Here is a 23633-nt window from a genome sequence, read left to right as displayed (position 1 = left end):
TTCGGACTCATGGTCAGCACATAAAACCAACGCGTTTCGGGTCAGACAGGACCCTTAATCATGGCATACTACTATTACAAAACAGCAAGATTAAATTGAAAAATACATGGGGACGTGTAAAGTGACGTCGTAAAGAATTAAAAAGTTACATCAAAAACACGGAACGGAATTCGCAATAGAGATAGGTCTGTAGGAGCAGCACCTGTCACCTTTCATCCCAAAATCTGACACTATGAGCGGTGGATCTTATACACATTTACTCGATGAACAAGAATAAATCTTATATTGGAGACATAGGGGGAGATTTATCAAAACCTGTGCAGAGGAAGAGGGGTGCAGTTGCCCATAGCAACCAATCAGATTGCTTCTTTCATTTTCCACAGGCCTCTTTAGAGGCCTGTGGAAAATGAAAGAAGCAATCTGATTGGTTGCTATGGGCAACTGCACCACTCTTCCTCTGCACAGGTTTTGATAAATCTCCCCCATAGATCCTATGTAACTCGGAGATTGGGGTAAAGCTGCCCAGGGGGGAATCAATACATTTTAATAAGTGAGAATTAAATCGCGTCTAAAATTCATCGCAGATGGTTCTCTGTTGGGCAGTTTATGTCTCACATCACCTCCTCACATCGCCATCGTGTTCGTCTCTAAAATGTTTGGACAATAAAGATTTGTTAAATTGATTATTTTTTAGCCGTATTGTGACTGTGAGGGCATTGGACGGTACAGCCCACATATCGGCGACTATAGCAAGACGCTAAATAAACTACGGAAGTAATATTCGCATATGTCACAGACAGACGGAAAGTACCACGCAGCAAAGAGGGGGAACACGAAACACTGAGGCTTAACCCCTCACACCCCAAACTCCAAAACATGAACCTGGGCAAGTGTATGGAAAGGAGACATTACTGGTAGTAGTAGTGCCCCCCAAATCTGCACATTAACCCCCAGTGTAGGGGCAGAATAGTGAATGCAGCTCTGGAGGTGACTGGAGTATAAGAATAGTGAATACAGCTCTGGAGGTGACTGGAATATAAGAATAGTGAATACAGCTCTGGATGTGACTGGAGTATAAGATAGTGAATACAGCTCTGGAGGTGACTGGAGTATAAGAATAGTGAATACAGCTCTGGAGGTGACTGGAGTATAAGAATAGTGAATGCAGCTCTGGAGGTGACTGGAGTATAAGAATAGTGAATACAGCTCTGGAGGTGACTGGAATATAAGAATAGTGAATACAGCTCTGGAGGTGACTGGAGTATAAGATAGTGAATACAGCTCTGGAGGTGACTGGAGTATAAGAATAGTGAATACAGCTCTGGAGGTGACTGGAGTATAAGAATAATGAATACAGCTCTGGAGGTGACTGCAGTATAAGAATAGTGAATACAGCTCTGGAGGTGACTGGAGTATAAGAATAGTGAATACAGCTCTGGAGGTGACTGGAGTATAAGAATAGTGAATGCAGCTCTGGAGGTGACTGGAGTATAAGAATAGTGAATGCAGCTCTGGAGGTGACTGGAGTATAAGAATAGTGAATACAGCTCTGGAGGGGATTGGAATATAAGAATAGTGAATACAGCTCTGGAGGTGACTGGAGTATAAGAATAGTGAATACAGCTCTGGAGGGGATTGGAATATAAGAATGGTGAATGACCGCCAGTATAGGTGATGATGAACAGAGCATTGCTGGGAGTAGTAGTGCGCACAGATCTGCACAATGACCCCCAGTATAGGTAATGGATCCAGCAGAGCATTGCTGGGAGTAGTAGTGCGCACAGATCTGGACAATGACGCCCATTATAGGCGATGGATCCAGCAGAGCATTGCTGGGAGTAGTAGTGCGCACAGATGACCCCCAGTATAGGTGATGGATCCAGCAGAGCATTGCTGGGAGTAGTAGTGCCCCCAGATCTGCACAATGACCCCCAGTATAGGCGATGGATCCAGCAGAGTTTTGCTGGGAGTAGTAGTGCCCCCAGATCTGGACAATGACCCCCAGTATAGGCGATGGATCCAGCAGAGCATTGCTGGGAGTAGTAGTGCGCACAGATCTGCACAGATGACCCCCAGTATAGGTGATGGATCCAGCAGAGCATTGCTGGGAGTAGTAGTGCGCACAGATCTGCACAATGACCCCCAGTATAGGTGATGGATCCAGCAGAACATTGCTGGGAGTAGTAGTGCGCACAGATCTGCACAATGACCCCCAGTATTGGTGATGGATCCAGCAGAGCATTGCTGGGAGTAGTAGTGCGCACAGATCTGCACAATGACCCCCAGTATAGGTGATGGATCCAGCAGAGCATTGCTGGGAGTAGTAGTGCGCACAGATGACCCCCAGTATAGGTGATGGATCCAGCAGAGCATTGCTGGGAGTAGTAGTGCCCCCAGATCTGCACAATGACCCCCAGTATAGGTGATGGATCCAGCAGAGCATTGCTTCTTCTCTCACAACAAACATGAGAACAGATCTTAAGCAAAATCTGAAAAAAAAGAAATGTTACAGTAAATAAAGATATTAATGACGATTATGATAATTATCCTCCTCATCCTCCGTCCATTTCCTTTATACTTCAGGTCTCCAGACATCATTACAGCCTCTTGTGGGATAAGCGGCGGAGATCAGGGGCTCTTGTCTGACTCTTGAGACGACTCTTGGTTACACTGAGGGATCATGGCTGGAAACATTACAGGTCGTCATCAAATGTTACAGGATGAGACACAGATCTGTAACGTCCTCAGAGAACCCGAGAAGATACAGGAAGAGGCGAACCCTGACCTTTTATATCCTCAGCCATGACCCTCACCTGCCATGTCACATGGCCTCATTGGGCCGCTCAGGCTTCAGGTCCCGGGTGAGACCCCCGTCTCCCCACCTCCGCTCAGACATTAAAAAAGGAGAATAAATTCAACCTCAATCCAGACCCAAGATTTATCCCAAAGTCTCAATCCTGGAATCCACTTTAATAGTTATGACACCGCTGACGCGTTTCAAGCCTTACATATACTCTTAGTCACACTGGATGAATGTTTTCTTCTACTTCTGACTTATTTCCTGCACAGTGGCCCCCCAAAAAAATCACTGTGGCCCTTTATATCTGAGGATCAAAAATCATCTTTCCTCCAATGAATCACTACATCTCACTTAGTGGTGTGATCTCCCCTCCTGTTAACCGGATCTCTCCTGTGCTGCTGTCCATGGTGCTGACGTTCTCCATCCATCCACACCTATTTTCACGACTGCCACAGCCACTTTTTCAAGTTTTCTGAGTAAACCGGAGAGTTGATATATATATATATATATATATATATATATATATATATATATATATATTTTATTTATTTTTTTGGGCATAAAATCTGCCGCACAAAATGAATTTGGGCACAAAACCCGAACAAAAAGAGTTGGGATCACAATAGTAAATTACCCCCATTGTGCCAAGAAAATAGTAACAATGTTTTTCTTTTCTGTTTGCTAGAGCTGTGTTTCCTAACCAGGGCGCCTCCAGCTGTTGCAAAACTACAACGCCCAGTTTGTCCATAAAGCCTTTGGCTGTCCAGGTCTGCTGGGAGTTGTAGTTTTGCATCACCCCAGGTTGAGAAGCACATGTGCTAGAGGATGCATCATCAAAGTGGTGAGGTGACTGCGTCTATGATACTTTGCTAGCAGTTGCAAAACTACAACTCCCAGCTTGCCCAGACAGCCTTCGGCTGTCTGGGCATGCTGGGATTTGTAGTTTTGCAACAGCTGGGAAACACTCTGCTAAAAGATGCATCATCGCAGAGGTGAGGTGAACACTTCATGATGGGTCACAGTTCTGTATATTATCCAGAGGAGCCGTCACCAGGTGTGAATAGTGTCAGATCTCCCCTCCTGTTAGCCGGATCTCTCCTGTGCTGCTGTCCATGGTGCTGACGTTCTCCATCCTGAGTGTTTATGATACTTTGTATTCTCTCTGATACGGACACATTGTGCCAATACATATTTTTATTCTTTTTGCTAGAGCAGTGTTTCCCCAGCAGAGCGGCGCTAGCTTTCGGCTGTCTGGGCATGCTGGGAGTTGTGGTTTTGCAACAGCTGGAGACTCCCTGGTTGGGAAACACTGTGCTAGAGGATGCATCCATCATTGCAGAGGCGAGGTTAACACTTCACTGCTTGCAGTGTTCTACCCAGACTGCGGGGGGCAGCATTTTGGCAGACATTCTGCTTCACCCCGCACTGACTATGGGTTTTCACAGTTTTGTACATTATCCCAGAGGAGCCGTCACCTGCAGGCCGGGTGCAAGGATTTTTGCCACTCTAGCCAAAAGCTAATTTTGCTGGTCCACTTTACTACTGGGTTGAGACACTGTAACAAACCTCCTCCTCATGTAATCTCCTTACCCCTGGGGTGACACACTGTAGCAAACCTCCTCCTCATGTAATCTCCTTACTACTGGGGTGACACACTGTAACAAACCTCCTCCTCATGTAATCTCCTTACCCCTGGGGTGACACACTGTAGCAAACCTCCTCCTCATGTAATCTCCTTACTACTGGGGTGACACACTGTAACAAACCTCCTCCTCGTGTAATCTCCTTACCCCTGGGGTGACACACTGTAACAAACCTCCTCATGTAATCTCCTTCCTGGGAGGGTTTAGCTGGATGGGCGGCTGCTTCAGATGCTGGTTGCTAACTTTCTCCTGGCGGGCAGAGTGGCGCCCCCATCAAGAGTGCGCTCTAGGCGGCTGCCTATTTTGCCAATAGACAGAGCCGGCCCTGGTCACCAGGTGTGAATAGTGTCACATCTCCAAAATTGTGCACATTGCAATCGTGGAACGTACCAAAAATGTTTCAAAAGCAATGATAAATGTCCCTCAAAGTGTTAATGCTAACTATGAAATGTTGATGATCTCACACATGTCCCGGACGGCAGGAGATCTCAACACGTTAAACCGCCATGCGACGGTCAAACTCTGCAATTACTGGGGTGTTAGAAGTGCGCGGCGCCCATTACAGCGTGTTCCACTCTCGCTCTACAGATACAATTGGCCTATTATAAAGTGGAGCACCGACCTGGGACATCCATTTACTTATTAATAGCCTGGACTATTATTCAATCAATTCGCCTTAGCCGGACTCTGCGCCCTGGATATTATGGCTAATCAATCCCATTTAGCAGTATTTCCAAACCAGGGTGCCTCCAGCTGTGGCAAAACTACAACTTCCAGCATGCCAGGACAGCCTTCGGCTGTCCAGGCATGCTGGGAGTTGTAGTTTTGCCACAGCTGGAGGCACCCTGGTTGGAAAACACTGCTTTGTATCGTTGTTCTTCAGCCTGTGGCTCTACAGCTGTTGCACAACTACAACTCCAGGCATGCTGGGAGTTGTAGTTTTGCAACAGATGGAGGCGCCCTGGTTGGGAAAGACTGTTTTGTATTGTAGTTTTTAAACCTGTAGTCTTCAGCTGTTGCAAAACTACAACTCCCAGTATGCCCTGACAGCCGTTGAATGTCTGGGTATGGTGGGAGTTATAGTTTTGTCACAGCTGGAGGCACCCTGGTTGGGAAAGACTGTTCTTTATCATTGTTCTCCAACCTGTGGCTCTTCGCCTGTTGCCAAACTACAACTCCCAGCATGCCTGGATCTGTAGTTTTGCAACAGCTGCAGTTTTAGCCCAACATGGCGTCTTCTCCTTGCGCAGCCTGGAACATAGACAGCGGCGGTGACTACCGAAATGTGTGGTTGTATTTACAGCGGAGAAAACATATGCTGAGAATAAACTGCTGACACGGACCATCACTCTCATCGTCCTCATCTGTCGTCTCTATAAAGATAATGTTATTATTATATTACCCGCTCCCGTCTGGTCGGCGTGTGCGGAGTTCCTCTCCAAGTGTGGTTGTAATTGACTCAGCAGTCGGGGAGTTCGGTGACTACACCCAATAAATACGGGCAATTTCTTTTTAGGAGGCTGATGAAAATTTGGTCGTCCTAGTTCCCGGCAGTTCATTTGGCGGCTGCAGAACCCGCGCTCCTTACATCGCCGAATATACTGAACATAATGATGGCGGCATCTACTGTAAATATAAGTTATGGAGCAAAGAAACCCGGCTGACACCGATACGGCAATTCCTGGCCGCTCACTGCTGCATCACATCCCAAGCGTTTTATGAGCGCGAAATGATCATTTGTTAAAATAGAGATAAATCCAGGATATTTACTTTCAGGTAGATAGAGTAAGAAAGGAACCGGGGATTATAAATGTACAGGATGTTCATAGGAGTCGTAAAGGATGACTGAGCGCCCCCTATAACAGCAGTCTGGTCTGTAGTCTGGAGCTCCCCCAATAACAGCAGTCTGGTGAGCAGTCTGGAGCGCCCCTATAACAGCAGTCTGGTCTGTAGTCTGGAGTTCTCCCTATAACAGCAGTCTGGTGTGTAGTCTGGAGTTCTCCCTATAACAGCAGTCTGGTCTGTAGTCTGGAGCCCCCTATAACAGCAGTCTGGTCTGTAGTCTGGAGTTCTCCCTATAACAGCAGTCTGGTCTGTAGTCTGGAGCCCCCTATAACAGCAGTCTGGTCTGTAGTCTGGAGTTCTCCCTATAACAGCAGTCTGGTCTGTAGTCTGGAGCCCCCTATAACAGCAGTCTGGTGTGTAGTCTGGAGCATCCCCTATAACAGCAGTCTGGTGTGTAGTCTGGAGTTCTCCCTATAACAGCAGTCTGGTGTGTAGTCTGGAGCGTCCCCTATAACAGCAGTCTGGTGTGTAGTCTGGAGCGCACCCTATAACAGCAGTCTGGTGAGTAGTCTGGAGCTCCCCCTATAACAACAGTCTGGTGTGTAGTCTGGAGCCCCCTATAACAGCAGTCTGGTGTGTAGTCTGGAGTTCTCCCTATAACAGCAGTCTGGTGTGTAGTCTGGAGCTCCCCCTATAACAGCAGTCTGGTGAGTAGTCTGGAGTGCCCCTATAACAGCAGTCTGGTGTGTAGTCTGGAGCTCCCCCTATAACAGCAGTCTGGTGTGTAGTCTGAAGCCCCCTATAACAGCAGTCTGGTGTGTAGTCTGGAGTTCTCCCTATAACAGCAGTCTGGTGTGTAGTCTGGAGCTCCCCCTATAACAGCAGTCTATTGTGTAGTCTGGAATTCTCCCTATAAGAACAGTCTGGTGTGTAGTCTGGAGCGCCCCCTATAACAGCAGTCTGTTGTGTAGTCTGGAGTTCTCCCTATAACAGCAGTCTGGTGGGTAGTCTGGAGTTCTCCCTATAACAGCAGTCTGGTGTGTAGTCTGGAGTTCTCCCTATAACAGCAGTCTGGTGTGTAGTCTGAAGCCCCCTATAACAGCAGTCTATTGTGTAGTCTGGAATTCTCCCTATAACAACAGTCTGGTGTGTAGTCTGGAGCGCCCCCTATAACAGTAGTCTGGAGTGTAGTCTGGAGCTCCCCCTATAACAGCAGTCTGGTGGGTAGTCTGGAGTTCTCCCTATAACAGCAGTCTGGTGTGTTCTCTGGAGCTCCCCCTATAACAGCAGTCTGGTGTGTCGTCAGGAGTTCTCACTATAAGAGCAGTCTGGTGAGCAGTCTGGAGCTCCCCCTATAACAGCAGTCTATTGTGTAGTCTGGAGCTCCCCCTATAACAGCAGTCTATTGTGTAGTCTGGAGCTCCCCCTATAACAGCAGTCTGGAGTGTAGTCTGGAGCTCCCCCTATAACAGCAGTCTGGTGAGTAGTCTGGAGCTCCCTATAACAGCAGTCTGGTGTGTAGTCTGGAGCCCCCTATAACAGCAGTCTGGTGTGTAGTCTGGAGCCCCCTATAACAGCAGTCTGGTGTGTAGTCTGGAGCCCCCTATAACAGCAGTCTGGTGTGTAGTCTGGAGCCCCCTATAACAGCAGTCTGGTGTGTAGTCTGGAGCTCCCTATAACAGCAGTCTGGTGTGTAGTCTGGAGCTCCCCCTATAACAGCAGTCTGGTGTGTAGACTGGAGCTCCCCCTATAACAGCAGTCTGGTGTGTAGTCTGGAGCCCCCTATAACAGCAGTCTGGTGTGCAGTTTGGAGCTCCCCCTATAACAGCAGTCTGGTGTGTAGTCTGGAGTTCTCCCTATAACAGCAGTCTGGTGTGTAGTCTGGAGCTCCCCCTATAACAGCAGTCTGGTGTGTAGTCTGGAGTGCCCCTATAACAGCAGTCTGGTGTGTAGTCTGGAGCCCCCTATAACAGCAGTCTGGTGTGTAGTCTGGAGCCCCCTATAACAGCAGTCTGGTGTGTAGTCTGGAGCTCCCCCTATAACAGCAGTCTGGTGTGTAGTCTGGAGCTCCCCCTATAACAGCAGCCTGGTGTGTAGTCTGGAGCTCCCCCTATAACAGCAGTCTGGTGTGTAGTCTGGAGCCCCCTATAACAGCAGTCTGGTGTGTAGTCTGGAGCTCCCCCTATAACAGCAGTCTGGTGTGTAGTCTGGAGCTCCCCCTATAACAGCAGTCTGGTGTGTAGTCTGGAGCCCCCTATAACAGCAGTCTGGTGTGTAGTCTGGAGCTCCCCCTATAACAACAGTCTGGTGTGTAGTCTGGAGCTCCCCCTATAACAGCAGTCTGGTGAGTAGTCTGGAGCCCCCTATAATAGCAGTCTGGTGTGTCGTCTGGAGAGCCTCCTATAGCAGATTGGGGATGGGGGGTCTTTAGTGGGATCTCATTATGGATATATGTGTGCCCATGTGGAGCCTTGGCCCTTTAAGCAGAGTCGATTATGTTGTCGCTGTAGTTGAGCAGAGTTCGGGTTGTGTCCTCATTAGACCTGGAGATTAATCATAAGCAACAGATTGTTTGAAATTATATTTTATTTGTCTTCAAAAAACCAATTTTAGTAAATAATGTCTGTGCTGCAGCGATGAGGACAAGTGATGGCTTCACCTGGGGCTGTGAACTCATTCCCCCTCCGAGGTACATGGGCTGTATGAGAGTGGGGGTGATAGTCCTGTCAGTGATGAGAATGGGTGTAATAGTCCTGTCAGTGATGAGAGTGGGGGTGATACTCCTGTCAGCGATGAGAGGGGGGTGATATTCCTGTCAGCGATGAGAGGGGGGTGATATTCCTGTCAGTGATGAGAGTGGGGGTGATAGTCCTGTCAGTGATGAGAGTGGGGGTGATAGTCCTGTCAGTGATGAGAGTGGGGGTGATAGTCCTGTCAGTGATGAGAATGGAGGTGATAGTCCTGTCAGTGATGAGAGTGGGGGTGATAGTCCTGTCAGTGATGAGAGTGGGGGTGATAGTCCTGTCAGTGATGAGAGTGGGGGTGATAGTCCTGTCAGTGATGAGAGTGGGGGTGATAGTCCTGTCAGTGATGAGAGTGGGGGTGATAGTCCTGTCAGTGATGAGAGTTGGGGTGATAGTCCTGTCAGTGATGAGAGTTGGGGTGATAGTCCTGTCAGTGATGAGAATGGGGGTGATAGTCCTGTCAGTGATGAGAGTGGGGGTGATAGTCCTGTCAGTGATGAGAGTTGGGGTGATAGTCCTGTCAGTGATGAGAATGGGGGTGATAGTCCTGTCAGTGATGAGAGTGGGAGTGATAGTCCTGTCAGTGATGAGAGTGGGAGTGATAGTCCTGTCAGTGATAAGAGTGGGGGTGATAGTCCTGTCAGTGATAAGACTGGGGGTGATAGTCCTGTAAGTGATGAGAGTTGGGGTGATAGTCCTGTCAGTGATGAGAATGGGGGTGATAGTCCTGTCAGTGATGAGAGAGGGGGTGATAGTCCTGTCAGTGATGAGAGTTGGGGTGATAGTCCTGTCAGTGATGAGAATGGGGGTGATAGTCCTGTCAGTGATGAGAGAGGGGGTGATAGTCCTGTCAGTGATGAGAGTTGGGGTGATAGTCCTGTCAGTGATAAGAGTGGGGGTGATAGTCCTGTCAGTGATGAGAATGGGGGTGATAGTCCTGTCAGTGATGATAGTGGGGGTGATAGTCCTGTCAGTGATGAGAATGGGGGTGATAGTCCTGTCAGTGATGAGAGTGGGGGTAATAGTCCTGTCAGTGATGAGAGTGGGGGTGATAGTCCTGTCAATGATGAGGGTGGGGGTGATAGTCCTGTCAGTGATGAGAGTGGGGGTGATAGTCCTGTCAGTGATGAGAGTGGGGGTGATAGTCCTGTCAGTGATGAGAGTGGGGGTAATAGTCCTGTCAGTGATGAGAGTGGGGGTGATATTCCTGTCAGTGATGAGAGTGGGGGTAATAGTCCTGTCAGTGATGAGAGTGAGGGTGATATTCCTGTCAGTGATGAGAGTGGGGGTGATAGTCCTGTCAGTGATGAGAGTGGGGGTGATAGTTCTGTCAGTGATTAGAGTGGGGGTGATAGTCCTGTCAGTGATGAGAGTGGGGGGTGATAGTCCTGTCAGTGATGAGAGTGGGGGTGATAGTCCTGTCAGTGATGAGAGTGGGGGTGATAGTCCTGTCAGTGATGAGAGTGGGGGTGATAGTCCTGTCAGTGATGAGAGTGGGGGTGATAGTCCTGTCTGGGATATATATTGCTGGGCACAGTAATGGGCACCTACCTTTCCCCTCACTAGGTATCAGCCGCCTCAGCTCCCACCGCTCATTCATCATTTCACTTCGTTCTATGAAAACCTCGACCAGACATTGAGGTAAATAAGTGGCGGCTACGTGGGAATAAAAAGCTACAAATGTTTCCATCCTATGGAATTAATGTGACTTTGTGTGTTTTATAATTACACCCCCTAAGCCTGATTCACACCCCTCAGCTTCTTAAATACACCCCCCCCGTGCCCAGAATTCACCCCCAGTTCTGAAATAAAGTATCCGCCCACTTGACTATTCAGTGACGAGTACAGACAATCAACCAAATAGTAAAACCCATCCAATCCTTTTTACTCTCTATAACTTTCTGTAAATAAAAGGATTCTTCATTTTTCTGCTTACAGAACAATAACGTATAGAATGAGACAAAGATAAATCCTGTCAGACCTTTTCCTACCTTTAATATGGCCGAATAATTCAAAAACTAACTTAAATCTTTGAGGGGGACAGACTATTAATAAATAAGCCCTTATAACCTGGTTAAATCCGTCGGGTAGGAGTCTATTATCATGGCACATCTATTATTATGGTAATATTCACCCCACTCTTCCTTGCTCTGTTTCTGTCAGATTGTGAGGACATCTCCTGTGCAGGTCCTCGTCTGATCCCCCATAGATGGTCCATTGGATGAAGGTCTTGGCAATTCTATCACGTTCCTCTTTTTCTGGTGAAGCCATGCTTTGGTGGACTTGGATGTGTGCTTCATTGTCCCAAAGCACATAATTCCCTCCCGCCTAACTATGGCCCCAGTTCCAGCTGAACATAAACAGCCCTCGGTTCCATCAGACCATAACACATTTTCCCAAGGGTTTTGGGGGGGAATTGATGTTTGTTTTTATGAACTTCAGCCGTACCTGGGTGTTTATCTTTATAAGAAAAGGTTTTCGTCTCTCCACCCACCCCATCACATGTAGCACACAGCCAGTACTTGCCAGATATTCCTGCAGTTCCTGTAATGTTGCAATAGGCCTCCTGGAAGTCTCCCTGACTAGCTTTCTTCTTGTTTTCTCATCAATTTTTGAGGGACGTCTATTTCTTGGTACTGTCTCTGTTCCAACACATTGGCCGTCATTTACTAAAGTCCAATCGACTCTTTTTCTTGGTTATAGTGCCTAAATTTTAGTCGCAACGTCTGTGTGACTATTTATGTGACCAAATTCTACACGGCACAACCGACACTCGGTTTAGAAACCACTCGGAGTGTTTCTTTTTTCACTCGGAAATGGGCGTGTTTTATGCAAAAATTGGTGTTTTACCGACAAAAAACTAAAAATACTCGTAGTAGTTCCAAAAACACTCGAGATAAAGTGCGAGTTTGCTTCACACAATAACCGACAGCCAAGAGGCCGAGTGAAATTCAAAAATGGAGCAATTTGTAATGAGGGACTGTTTACCATTGTGTTTTGTGGGAAAGTAACTTGTTTTATAACCGGAAAACATTTTGTACAGTTCAACACTTTTAGGAATAAAATATTGAAGACTTTTGTGATACTTAATGTTTATATATTTTTTTCTTTTTAACACATTTGCAATATTAGGTTTAAATAAATTTAACCCCCAAACTGATAAACAAGGAGAATTGTTGAATTGTTTGATAAATTATAACACATGAATACATTTGATTCATGGAAACATTTTTGAACAAACAAATCTAAACCATTTTGACTCACACGACTAATTTCTTTAGCTCGAAGTTTGTGCGACACAATTGACTCAATTGAAAATCCTACAAGAACAGCTGAACTGTAGAAAATCCTACTAAAACAGCTGAACTGTAGAAAATCCTAATAAAACAGCTGAACTGTAGAAAATCCTACTGGAACAGCTGAACTGTAGAAAATTCTACAAGAAAAGCTGAACTGTAGAAAATCCTACAAGAACAGCGGAACTGTAGAAAATCCCACAAGAACAGCTGAACTGTAGAAAATCCTACAAGAACAGCTGAACTGTAGAAAATCCTACAAGAACAGCTGAACTGTAGAAAATCCTACAAGAACAGCTGAACTGTAGAAAATCCTACTAAAACAGCTGAACTGTAGAAAATCCTACTGGAACAGCTGAACTGTAGAAAATTCTACAAGAAAAGCTGAACTGTAGAAAATCCCACAAGAACAGCTGAACTGTAGAAAATCCTACAAGAACAGCTGAACTGTAGAAAATCCTACAAGAACAGCTGAACTGTAGAAAATCCTACAAGAACAGCTGAACTGTAGAAAAACCTACTAAAACAGCTGAACTGTAGAAAATCCTACTGGAACAGCTGAACTGTAGAAAATTCTACAAGAAAAGCTGAACTGTAGAAAATCCTACAAGAACAGCGGAACTGTAGAAAATCCCACAAGAACAGCTGAACTGTAGAAAATCCTACAAGAACAGCTGAACTGTAGAAAATCCTACAAGAACAGCTGAACTGTAGAAAATCCTACAAGAACAGCTGAACTGTAGAAAATCCTACAAGAAAAGCTGGACTGTAGAAAATCCTACAAGAACAGCTGAACTGTAGAAAATCCTACAAGAACAGCTGAACTGTAGAAAATCCTACAAGTACAGCTGAACTGTAGAAAATCCTACATGAACAGCTGAACTGTAGAAAATCCTACAAGAACAGCTGAACTGTAGAAAATCCTACAAGAACAGCTGAACTGTAGAAAATCCTACAAGAACAGCTGAACTGTAGAAAATCCTACAAGAACAGCTGAACTGTAGAAAATCCTACAAGAACAGCTGAACTGTAGAAAATCCTACAAGAACAGCTGAACTGTAGAAAATCCTACAAGAACAGCTGAACTGTAGAAAATCCTACAAGAACAGCTGAACTGTAGACAATCCTACAAGAACAGCTGAACTGTAGAAAATCCTACTAAAACAGCTGAACTGTAGAAAATCCTACTGGAACAGCTGAACTGTAGAAAATTCTACAAGAAAAGCTGAACTGTAGAAAATCCTACAAGAACAGCTGAACTGTAGAAAATCCTACAAGAACAGCTGAACTGTAGAAAATCCTACAAGAACAGCTGAACTGTAGAAAATCCTACAAGAACAGCTGAACTGTAGAAAATCCTACAAGAACAGCTGAACTGTAGAAAATCCTACAAGAACAGCTGAACTGTAGAAAATCCTACTAGAACAGCTGAACTGTAGAAAATCCTACTAGAACAGCTGAACTGTAGAAAATCCTACTAGAACAGCTGAACTATAGAAAATCCTACTAGAACAGCTGAACTGTAGAAAATCCTACTAGAACAGCTGAACTGTAGAAAATCCTACAAGAACAGCTGAACTGTAGAAAATCCTACAAGAACAGCTGAACTGTAGACAATCCTACAAGAACAGCTGAACTGTAGAAAATCCTACTAAAACAGCTGAACTGTAGAAAATCCTAATAAAACAGCTGAACTGTAGAAAATCCTACTGGAACAGCTGAACTGTAGAAAATTCTACAAGAAAAGCTGAACTGTAGAAAATCCTACTAGAACAGCTGAACTGTAGAAAATCCTACTAGAACAGCTGAACTGTAGAAAATCCTACTAGAACAGCTGAACTGTAGAAAATCCTACTAGAACAGCTGAACTGTAGAAAATCCTACTAGAACAGCTGAACTGTAGAAAATCCTACAAGAACAGCTGAACTGTAGAAAATCCTACAAGAACAGCTGAACTGTAGACAATCCTACAAGAACAGCTGAACTGTAGAAAATCCTACTAAAACAGCTGAACTGTAGAAAATCCTAATAAAACAGCTGAACTGTAGAAAATCCTACTGGAACAGCTGAACTGTAGAAAATTCTACAAGAAAAGCTGAACTGTAGAAAATCCTACAAGAACAGCGGAACTGTAGAAAATCCCACAAGAACAGCTGAACTGTAGAAAATCCTACAAGAACAGCTGAACTGTAGAAAATCCTACAAGAACAGCTGAACTGTAGAAAATCCTACAAGAACAGCTGAACTGTAGAAAATCCTACTAAAACAGCTGAACTGTAGAAAATCCTACTGGAACAGCTGAACTGTAGAAAATTCTACAAGAAAAGCTGAACTGTAGAAAATCCTACAAGAACAGCTGAACTGTAGAAAATCCTACAAGAACAGCTGAACTGTAGAAAATCCTACAAGAACAGCTGAACTGTAGAAAATCCTACTAAAACAGCTGAACTGTAGAAAATCCTACTGGAACAGCTGAACTGTAGAAAATTCTACAAGAAAAGCTGAACTGTAGAAAATCCTACAAGAACAGCGGAACTGTAGAAAATCCCACAAGAACAGCTGAACTGTAGAAAATCCTACAAGAACAGCTGAACTGTAGAAAATCCTACAAGAACAGCTGAACTGTAGAAAATCCTACAAGAACAGCAGAACTGTAGAAAATCCTACAAGAAAAGCTGGACTGTAGAAAATCCTACAAGAACAGCTGAACTGTAGAAAATCCTACAAGAACAGCTGAACTGTAGAAAATCCTACAAGTACAGCTGAACTGTAGAAAATCCTACATGAACAGCTGAACTGTAGAAAATCCTACAAGAACAGCTGAACTGTAGAAAATCCTACAAGAACAGCTGAACTGTAGAAAATCCTACAAGAACAGCTGAACTGTAGAAAATCCTACAAGAACAGCTGAACTGTAGAAAATCCTACAAGAACAGCTGAACTGTAGAAAATCCTACAAGAACAGCTGAACTGTAGAAAATCCTACAAGAACAGCTGAACTGTAGACAATCCTACAAGAACAGCTGAACTGTAGAAAATCCTACTAAAACAGCTGAACTGTAGAAAATCCTACTGGAACAGCTGAACTGTAGAAAATTCTACAAGAAAAGCTGAACTGTAGAAAATCCTACAAGAACAGCTGAACTGTAGAAAATCCTACAAGAACAGCTGAACTGTAGAAAATCCTACAAGAACAGCTGAACTGTAGAAAATCCTACAAGAACAGCTGAACTGTAGAAAATCCTACAAGAACAGCTGAACTGTAGAAAATCCTACTAGAACAGCTGAACTGTAGAAAATCCTACTAGAACAGCTGAACTGTAGAAAATCCTACTAGAACAGCTGAACTGTAGAAAATCCTACAAGAACAGCTGAACTGTAGAAAATCCTACTAGAACAGCTGAACTGTAGAAAATCCTACTAGAACAGCTGAACTGTAGAAAATCCTACTAGAACAGCTGAACTGTAGAAAATCCTACAAGAACAGCTGAACTGTAGAAAATCCTACTAGAACAGCTGAACTGTATGTGTGATTATTCAGAGTCACTGTATATGACGGCCGGTGTGTAATGACTTTTATATAACAGGGTGTGAAGACTTATGCAACCATTTTGTTTTGCAATTGAACTGTCTTGGCATTGCCAGTGACCACATCTGTGAGAGTATGAGGGGCTGTGGAGGTCGGAGGGGCTGAGAGAATGGGGTACAGAGGGGTATGCATGGGGGGGACTGCAGGGAGCAAAGTATAATAGGCACAAGGGCATTGCTAAGAAAGTAACCGATATATCACTGTATGCACAGGATTTTATGCTGCAGATTTCAATGTAAACTAAAGGATTGAACATTGCATCGAATATGCGCAGGATACTGTACGTGTGAATAAACCCTTAATATATATTCAGTGACCCCCCCCCGACCTACGATGGCCCCGACATACGATCATTTCAACATACGATGGTCTCTCAGAGGCAGCATCAACATTAGTGTTGAGCAGCATAGGCCATATTTGAATGCGAGAATATTCGCGAATATATGGACGAATATTCGTCATATATTCACGAGTATTCGCATATTCGTAATATCCTCGTTTTATTTTCGCATATGCGTAAATTCGCGTATGCGAAAATTAGCATAAATGAAAATTAGCATAATCGAAAATTCGCGTATGCGCAAATTAGCACATGCTAATTTTCGTATATGCGAAAATTCGCACGCAAGTCTCACACAGTAGTATTACAGCCTTCTTTACACCACACAAGCTGGAAGCAGAGAGGGATGATCACTGTGATGTGTACTGTGAAAAAAAAAAAAATTAACGAATATTCGTAATTACGAATATATAGTGCAATATTCTTGAATAAAATTCGTTTTGCGAATATTCGCGTGCAACACTAATCAACATACGATGCTTTTGTATGTCGGGGCCATCGCATAAACGGCTATCCTCCAGCGCAGATTGCTTCAGCTACCACCGGATAGCCGTTTACGGTGCCCCATGTGGTCCGCTGACGATCACTTACCTGTCCTCGGGGCTCCGGCGCGTCCTCTTCGGGATTCCCTGCATCGTCGGCGCTCTCCATCGTCGTCATCACGTCGCTGCGCGTGCCGTCCCGTCATCCAATAGGAGCGGCGTGCGTAGCGACGTGATGGCGACGACGGAGAGCGAGGATGCCGGGGAAACGTCGGGGACACCTCGGGGACGCGGCGAAAGCGATGGAAGGCGACATCCAGGACAGCGGTGACGAGCGGTGAAGGTCCGGAGCGGCGGGGACACGTGGGTATAACTTCCAATACCAGTGGTCTTCAACCTGCGGACCTCCAGATGTTGCAAAACTATAACTCCCAGCATGCCCAGACAGCCAACGGCTGGGTGTTGTAGTTTTGCAACATCTGGAGGTCCGCAGGTTGTAGACCACTGTCCTATACTTTACATTGCACGAATCCCTCAACATACGATGGTTTCAACAAACGATGGTCCATTTGGAGCGGATTACCATCGTATGTTGAGGGACCGCTGTATAGGCGCAGTAATACCGAACGGTAGCAGCGGACATGTCTTCACCATCTCCTTATTGTTACGCCGAGCGCTCCGGGTCCCCGCTCCTCCCCGGAGCGCTCGCTTCTCTCTCGCTACCGCAGCGCTCCGGGCAGCTCCACTGACCCGGTGCGCTGCGATACCGTCTCCAGCCGGGATGCGATTCGCGATGCGGGTAGCGCCCGCTCGCGATGCGCATCCCGGCTCCCGTACCTGACTCGCTCTCCGTCTGTCCTGTCCCGGCGCGCGCGGCCCCGCTCCCTAGGGCGCGCGCGCGCCGGGTCTCTGCGATTTAAAGGGCCACTGCGCCGCTGATTGGCGCAGTGGTTCCAATTAGTGTGTTCACCTGTGCACTCCCTACTTATACCTCACTTCCCCTGCACTCCCTCGCCGGATCTTGTTGCCATTGTGCCAGTGAAAGCGTTTCCTTGTGTGTTCCTAGCCTGTGTTCCAGACCTCCTGCCGTTGCCCCTGACTACGATCCTTGCTGCCTGCCCCGACCTTCTGCTACGTCCGACCTTGCTCTTGTCTACTCCCTTGTACCGCGCCTATCTTCAGCAGCCAGAGAGGTTGAGCCGTTGCTAGTGGATACGACCTGGTCACTACCGCCGCAGCAAGACCATCCCGCTTTGCGGCGGGCTCTGGTGAAAACCAGTAGTGACTTAGAACCGATCCACTAGCACGGTCCACGCCAATCCCTCTCTGGCACAGAGGATCCACTACCTGCCAGCCGGCATCGTGACAGTAGATCCGGCCATGGATCCCGCTGAAGTTCCTCTGCCAGTTGTCGCCGACCTCACCACGGTGGTCGCCCAGCAGTCACAACAGATAGCGCAACAAGGCCAACAGCTGTCTCAACTGACCGTGATGCTACAGCAGCTACTACCACAGCTTCAGCAATCATCTCCTCCGCCAGCTCCTGCACCTCCTCCGCAGCGAGTGGCCGCTTCTGGTCTACGACTATCCTTGCCGGATAAATTTGATGGGGACTCTAAATTCTGCCGTGGCTTCCTTTCTCAATGTTCCCTGCACTTGGAGATGATGTCGGACCAGTTTCCTACTGAAAGGTCTAAGGTGGCTTTCGTAGTCAGCCTTCTGTCTGGAAAAGCTCTGTCATGGGCCACACCGCTCTGGGACCGCAATGACCCCGTCACTGCCTCTATACACTCCTTCTTCTCGGAAATTCGAAGTGTCTTTGAGGAACCTGCCCGAGCCTCTTCTGCTGAGACTGCCCTGTTGAACCTGGTCCAGGGTAATTCTTCCGTTGGCGAGTACGCCGTACAATTCCGTACTCTTGCTTCAGAATTATCCTGGAATAATGAGGCCCTCTGCGCGACCTTTAAAAAAGGCCTATCCAGCAACATTAAAGATGTTCTGGCCGCACGAGAAATCCCTGCTAACCTACATGAACTCATCCATCTTGCCACTCGCATTGACATGCGTTTTTCCGAAAGGCGTCAGGAGCTCCGCCAGGATATGGACTTTGTTCGCACAAGGCGTTTTTTCTCCCCGGCTCCTCTCTCCTCTGGTCCCCTGCAATCCGTTCCTGTGCCTCCCGCCGTGGAGGCTATGCAGGTCGACCGGTCTCGCCTGACACCTCAAGAGAGGACACGACGCCGCATGGAGAATCTCTGCCTGTACTGTGCCAGTACCGAACACTTCCTGAAGGATTGTCCTATCCGTCCTCCCCGCCTGGAAAGACGTACGCTGACTCCGCACAAAGGTGAGACAGTCCTTGATGTCTACTCTGCTTCTCCACGTCTTACTGTGCCTGTGCGGATATCTGCCTCTGCCTTCTCCTTCTCTACTATGGCCTTCTTGGATTCCGGATCTGCAGGAAATTTTATTTTGGCCTCTCTCGTCAACAAGTTCAACATCCCAGTGACCAGTCTCGCCAGACCCCTCTACATCAATTGTGTAAACAATGAAAGATTGGACTGTACCATACGTTTCCGCACGGAGCCCCTTCTAATGTGCATCGGACCTCATCACGAGAAGATTGAATTTTTGGTCCTCCCCAATTGCACTTCCGAAATCCTCCTTGGACTACCCTGGCTTCAACTCCATTCCCCAACCCTGGATTGGTCCACTGGGGAGATCAAGAGTTGGGGGCCCTCTTGTTTCAAGGACTGCCTAAAACCAGTTCCCAGTACCCCTTGCCGTGACTCTGTGGTTCCCCCTGTAACCGGTCTCCCTAAGGCCTATATGGACTTTGCGGATGTTTTTTGCAAAAAACAAGCTGAGACTCTACCTCCTCACAGGCCTTATGATTGTCCTATTGACCTCCTCCCGGGCACTACTCCACCCCGGGGCAGAATCTATCCTCTGTCCGCCCCAGAGACTCTTGCTATGTCGGAGTACATCCAGGAAAATTTAAAAAAAGGCTTTATCCGTAAATCCTCCTCTCCTGCCGGAGCCGGATTTTTCTTTGTGTCCAAAAAAGATGGCTCTCTACGTCCTTGCATTGACTACCGCGGTCTTAATAAAATCACGGTAAAGAACCGCTACCCCCTACCCCTCATCTCTGAACTCTTTGATCGCCTCCAAGGTGCCCACATCTTTACCAAACTGGACTTAAGAGGTGCTTATAATCTCATCCGCATCAGAGAGGGGGATGAATGGAAAACGGCATTTAACACTAGAGATGGACACTTTGAGTATCTGGTCATGCCCTTTGGCCTGTGCAACGCCCCTGCCGTTTTCCAAGACTTTGTTAATGAAATTTTTCGTGATCTCTTATACTCCTGTGTTGTTGTATATCTGGACGATATCCTGATTTTTTCTGCCAATCTAGAAGAACACCGCCAGCATGTCCGTATGGTTCTTCAGAGACTTCGTGACAATCAACTTTATGCCAAGATAGAGAAATGTCTGTTTGAATGCCAATCTCTTCCTTTCCTAGGATACTTGGTCTCTGGCCAGGGACTACAAATGGATCCAGACAAACTCTCTGCCGTCTTAGATTGGCCACGCCCCTCCGGACTCCGTGCTATCCAACGTTTTTTGGGGTTCGCCAATTATTACAGGCAATTTATTCCAAATTTTTCTACCGTTGTGGCCCCTATCGTGGCTTTAACCAAAAAAAATGCCAATCCCAAGTCTTGGCCTCCTCAAGCGGAAGACGCCTTTAAACGGCTCAAGTCTGCCTTTTCTTCGGCTCCCGTGCTCTCCAGACCTGACCCATCTAAACCCTTCCTATTGGAGGTTGATGCCTCCTCTGTAGGAGCTGGAGCGGTCCTTCTACAAAAAAATTCTTCTGGGCATGCTGTTACTTGTGGTTTTTTTTCTAGGACCTTCTCTCCGGCGGAGAGGAACTACTCCATCGGGGATCGAGAGCTTCTAGCCATTAAATTAGCACTTGAGGAATGGAGGCATCTGCTGGAGGGATCAAGATTTCCAGTTATTATTTACACCGATCACAAGAACCTCTCCTATCTCCAGTCTGCCCAACGGCTGAATCCTCGCCAGGCCAGGTGGTCTCTGTTCTTTGCCCGATTTAATTTTGAAATTCACTTTCGGCCTGCCGATAAGAACATTAGGGCCGATGCTCTCTCTCGTTCCTCGGATGCCTCGGAAGTTGAATTCTCTCCGCAACACATCATTCCTCCTGACTGCCTGATTTCCACTTCTCCAGCCTCCATCAGGCAAACTCCTCCAGGAAAGACCTTCGTCTCTCCACGCCAACGCCTCGGAATCCTCAAATGGGGTCACTCCTCCCATCTCGCAGGTCATGCAGGCATCAAGAAATCTGTGCAACTCATCTCTCGCTTCTATTGGTGGCCGACTCTGGAGACGGATGTCGTGGACTTTGTGCGAGCCTGCACTGTCTGTGCCCGGGATAAGACTCCTCGCCAGAAGCCCGCTGGTTTTCTTCATCCTCTGCCTGTCCCCGAACAGCCTTGGTCTCTGATTGGTATGGATTTTATTACAGACCTACCCCCATCCCGTGGCAACACTGTTGTTTGGGTGGTCGTTGATCGATTCTCCAAGATGGCACATTTCATCCCTCTTCCTGGTCTTCCTTCAGCGCCTCAGTTGGCTAAACAATTTTTTGTACACATTTTTCGTCTTCACGGGTTGCCCACACAGATAGTCTCGGATAGAGGCGTCCAATTCGTGTCAAAATTCTGGAGGGCTCTCTGTAAACAACTCAAGATTAAATTAAACTTTTCTTCTGCATATCATCCTCAATCCAATGGACAAGTAGAAAGAATTAACCAGGTCTTGGGTGATTATTTACGACATTTTGTTTCCTCCCGCCAGGATGATTGGGCAGATCTTCTACCATGGGCCGAATTCTCGTATAACTTTAGAGTCTCTGAATCTTCCTCCAAATCCCCATTTTTCGTGGTGTACGGCCGTCACCCTCTTCCCCCCCTCCCTACTCCCTTGCCCTCTGGTTTGCCCGCTGTAGAGGAAGTGACTCGTGATCTTTCCACCATATGGAAAGAGACCCAAGATTCTCTTTTACAGGCTTCATCTCGCATGAAAAAGTTTGCCGATAAGAAAAGAAGAGCTCCCCCCATTTTTGCTCCCGGAGACAAGGTATGGCTCTCCGCTAAATATGTCCGCTTTCGTGTCCCCAGTTACAAACTGGGTCCACGCTATCTTGGTCCTTTCAAAGTCTTGTGCCAAATTAATCCTGTCTCTTACAAACTTCTTCTTCCTCCTTCTCTCCGTATTCCTAATGCCTTTCATGTCTCTCTTCTTAAACCACTCATCATCAACCGTTTCTCTCCCAAATTAGTTTCTCCCACTCCTGTCTCCGGTTCTTCTGACGTCTTCTCAGTGAAAGAGATACTGGCCTCCAAGACGGTCAGAGGAAAAAGGTTCTTTTTGGTGGATTGGGAGGGCTGTGGACCTGAAGAGAGATCCTGGGAACCTGAGGACAACATCCTAGACAAAAGTCTGCTCCTCAGGTTCTCAGGCTCTAAGAAGAGGGGGAGACCCAAGGGGGGGGGTACTGTTACGCCGAGCGCTCCGGGTCCCCGCTCCTCCCCGGAGCGCTCGCTTCTCTCTCGCTACCGCAGCGCTCCGGGCAGCTCCACTGACCCGGTGCGCTGCGATACCGTCTCCAGCCGGGATGCGATTCGCGATGCGGGTAGCGCCCGCTCGCGATGCGCATCCCGGCTCCCGTACCTGACTCGCTCTCCGTCTGTCCTGTCCCGGCGCGCGCGGCCCCGCTCCCTAGGGCGCGCGCGCGCCGGGTCTCTGCGATTTAAAGGGCCACTGCGCCGCTGATTGGCGCAGTGGTTCCAATTAGTGTGTTCACCTGTGCACTCCCTATTTATACCTCACTTCCCCTTCACTCCCTCGCCGGATCTTGTTGCCATTGTGCCAGTGAAAGCGTTTCCTTGTGTGTTCCTAGCCTGTGTTCCAGACCTCCTGCCGTTGCCCCCGACTACGATCCTTGCTGCCTGCCCCGACCTTCTGCTACGTCCGACCTTGCTTCTGTCTACTCCCTTGTACCGCGCCTATCTTCAGCAGTCAGAGAGGTTGAGCCGTTGCTAGTGGATACGACCTGGTCACTACCGCCGCAGCAAGACCATCCCGCTTTGCGGCGGGCTCTGGTGAAAACCAGTAGTGACTTAGAACCGATCCACTAGCACGGTCCACGCCAATCCCTCTCTGGCACAGAGGATCCACTACCTGCCAGCCGGCATCGTGACACTTATCTGTTTGAAAGATAATTCTATTTGTGAATAGTGTTGAGCGCGAATATTCGAAATGCCTATTTTTACAGTGAATATCGTCACTTTGCGATTTCGCAAATATTAGAAATATAGTGATATATATTCGTAATGAGGAACATTTTTTTTTTTGTTTTATGTGAAATTTTTTATGCGAATTTATACAAATAGCGCCACTTGCAGACTGGACACTGATCCCTCCCTTCTTTTAGGTGAGATCTAATTGCGCATGCGCATTATACGAATTTAATTGCGAATTTTCACATGAAAAAAAAAGAGAGAGAACGAACATATCGAATATGCGAATTTTGCGAACATAGGACGAATATTCATCCATATATTCGCGAAATATCGTGAATTCGAAAATGGCCCCTGCCGCTCGTCACTAATTTTGGTTAATGCAGCAGAGATTCCACCTGTGATAATTCTGCATCTTTCTCCGTTTTCCTCTAATATCCGTCCCGTTTCTGACAGTCCCGGTTTGTTCTCTCTTCCAGACCACGGCTGTTTCTCTATCGGACACAATACAGAAGTGGAGAGAATACAGAGAGCAGTGTATGAAGACTTTACACCACACCCCGACCACCCTGACCGGTGAGTACAGGACCTGTGCCGGAATAAGAGGATCACATGATAGTGC

The 23633-nt window shown here is 46.9% G+C and overlaps 1 protein-coding gene across 2 annotated transcripts in view; it reads left to right on the top strand.

Moving 5' to 3' along the window:
- The window catches only part of GLP1R (glucagon like peptide 1 receptor), a 587398-nt gene that overhangs the window by 215498 nt on the left and 348267 nt on the right, over positions 1-23633 (top strand). For both annotated transcript variants that reach the window (XM_056568649.1, XM_056568650.1), the window contains one exon: positions 23491-23587. In XM_056568649.1, the coding sequence (XP_056424624.1) occupies positions 23491-23587 (97 nt within the window). The remainder of the gene's footprint in view (positions 1-23490; positions 23588-23633) is intronic.

This window comes from Hyla sarda, chromosome 3 (genome assembly GCF_029499605.1).
Source record: "Hyla sarda isolate aHylSar1 chromosome 3, aHylSar1.hap1, whole genome shotgun sequence".
NCBI lineage: Eukaryota > Metazoa > Chordata > Amphibia > Anura > Hylidae > Hyla > Hyla sarda.
This window is presented reverse-complemented; position numbering and strand designations above follow the sequence as displayed.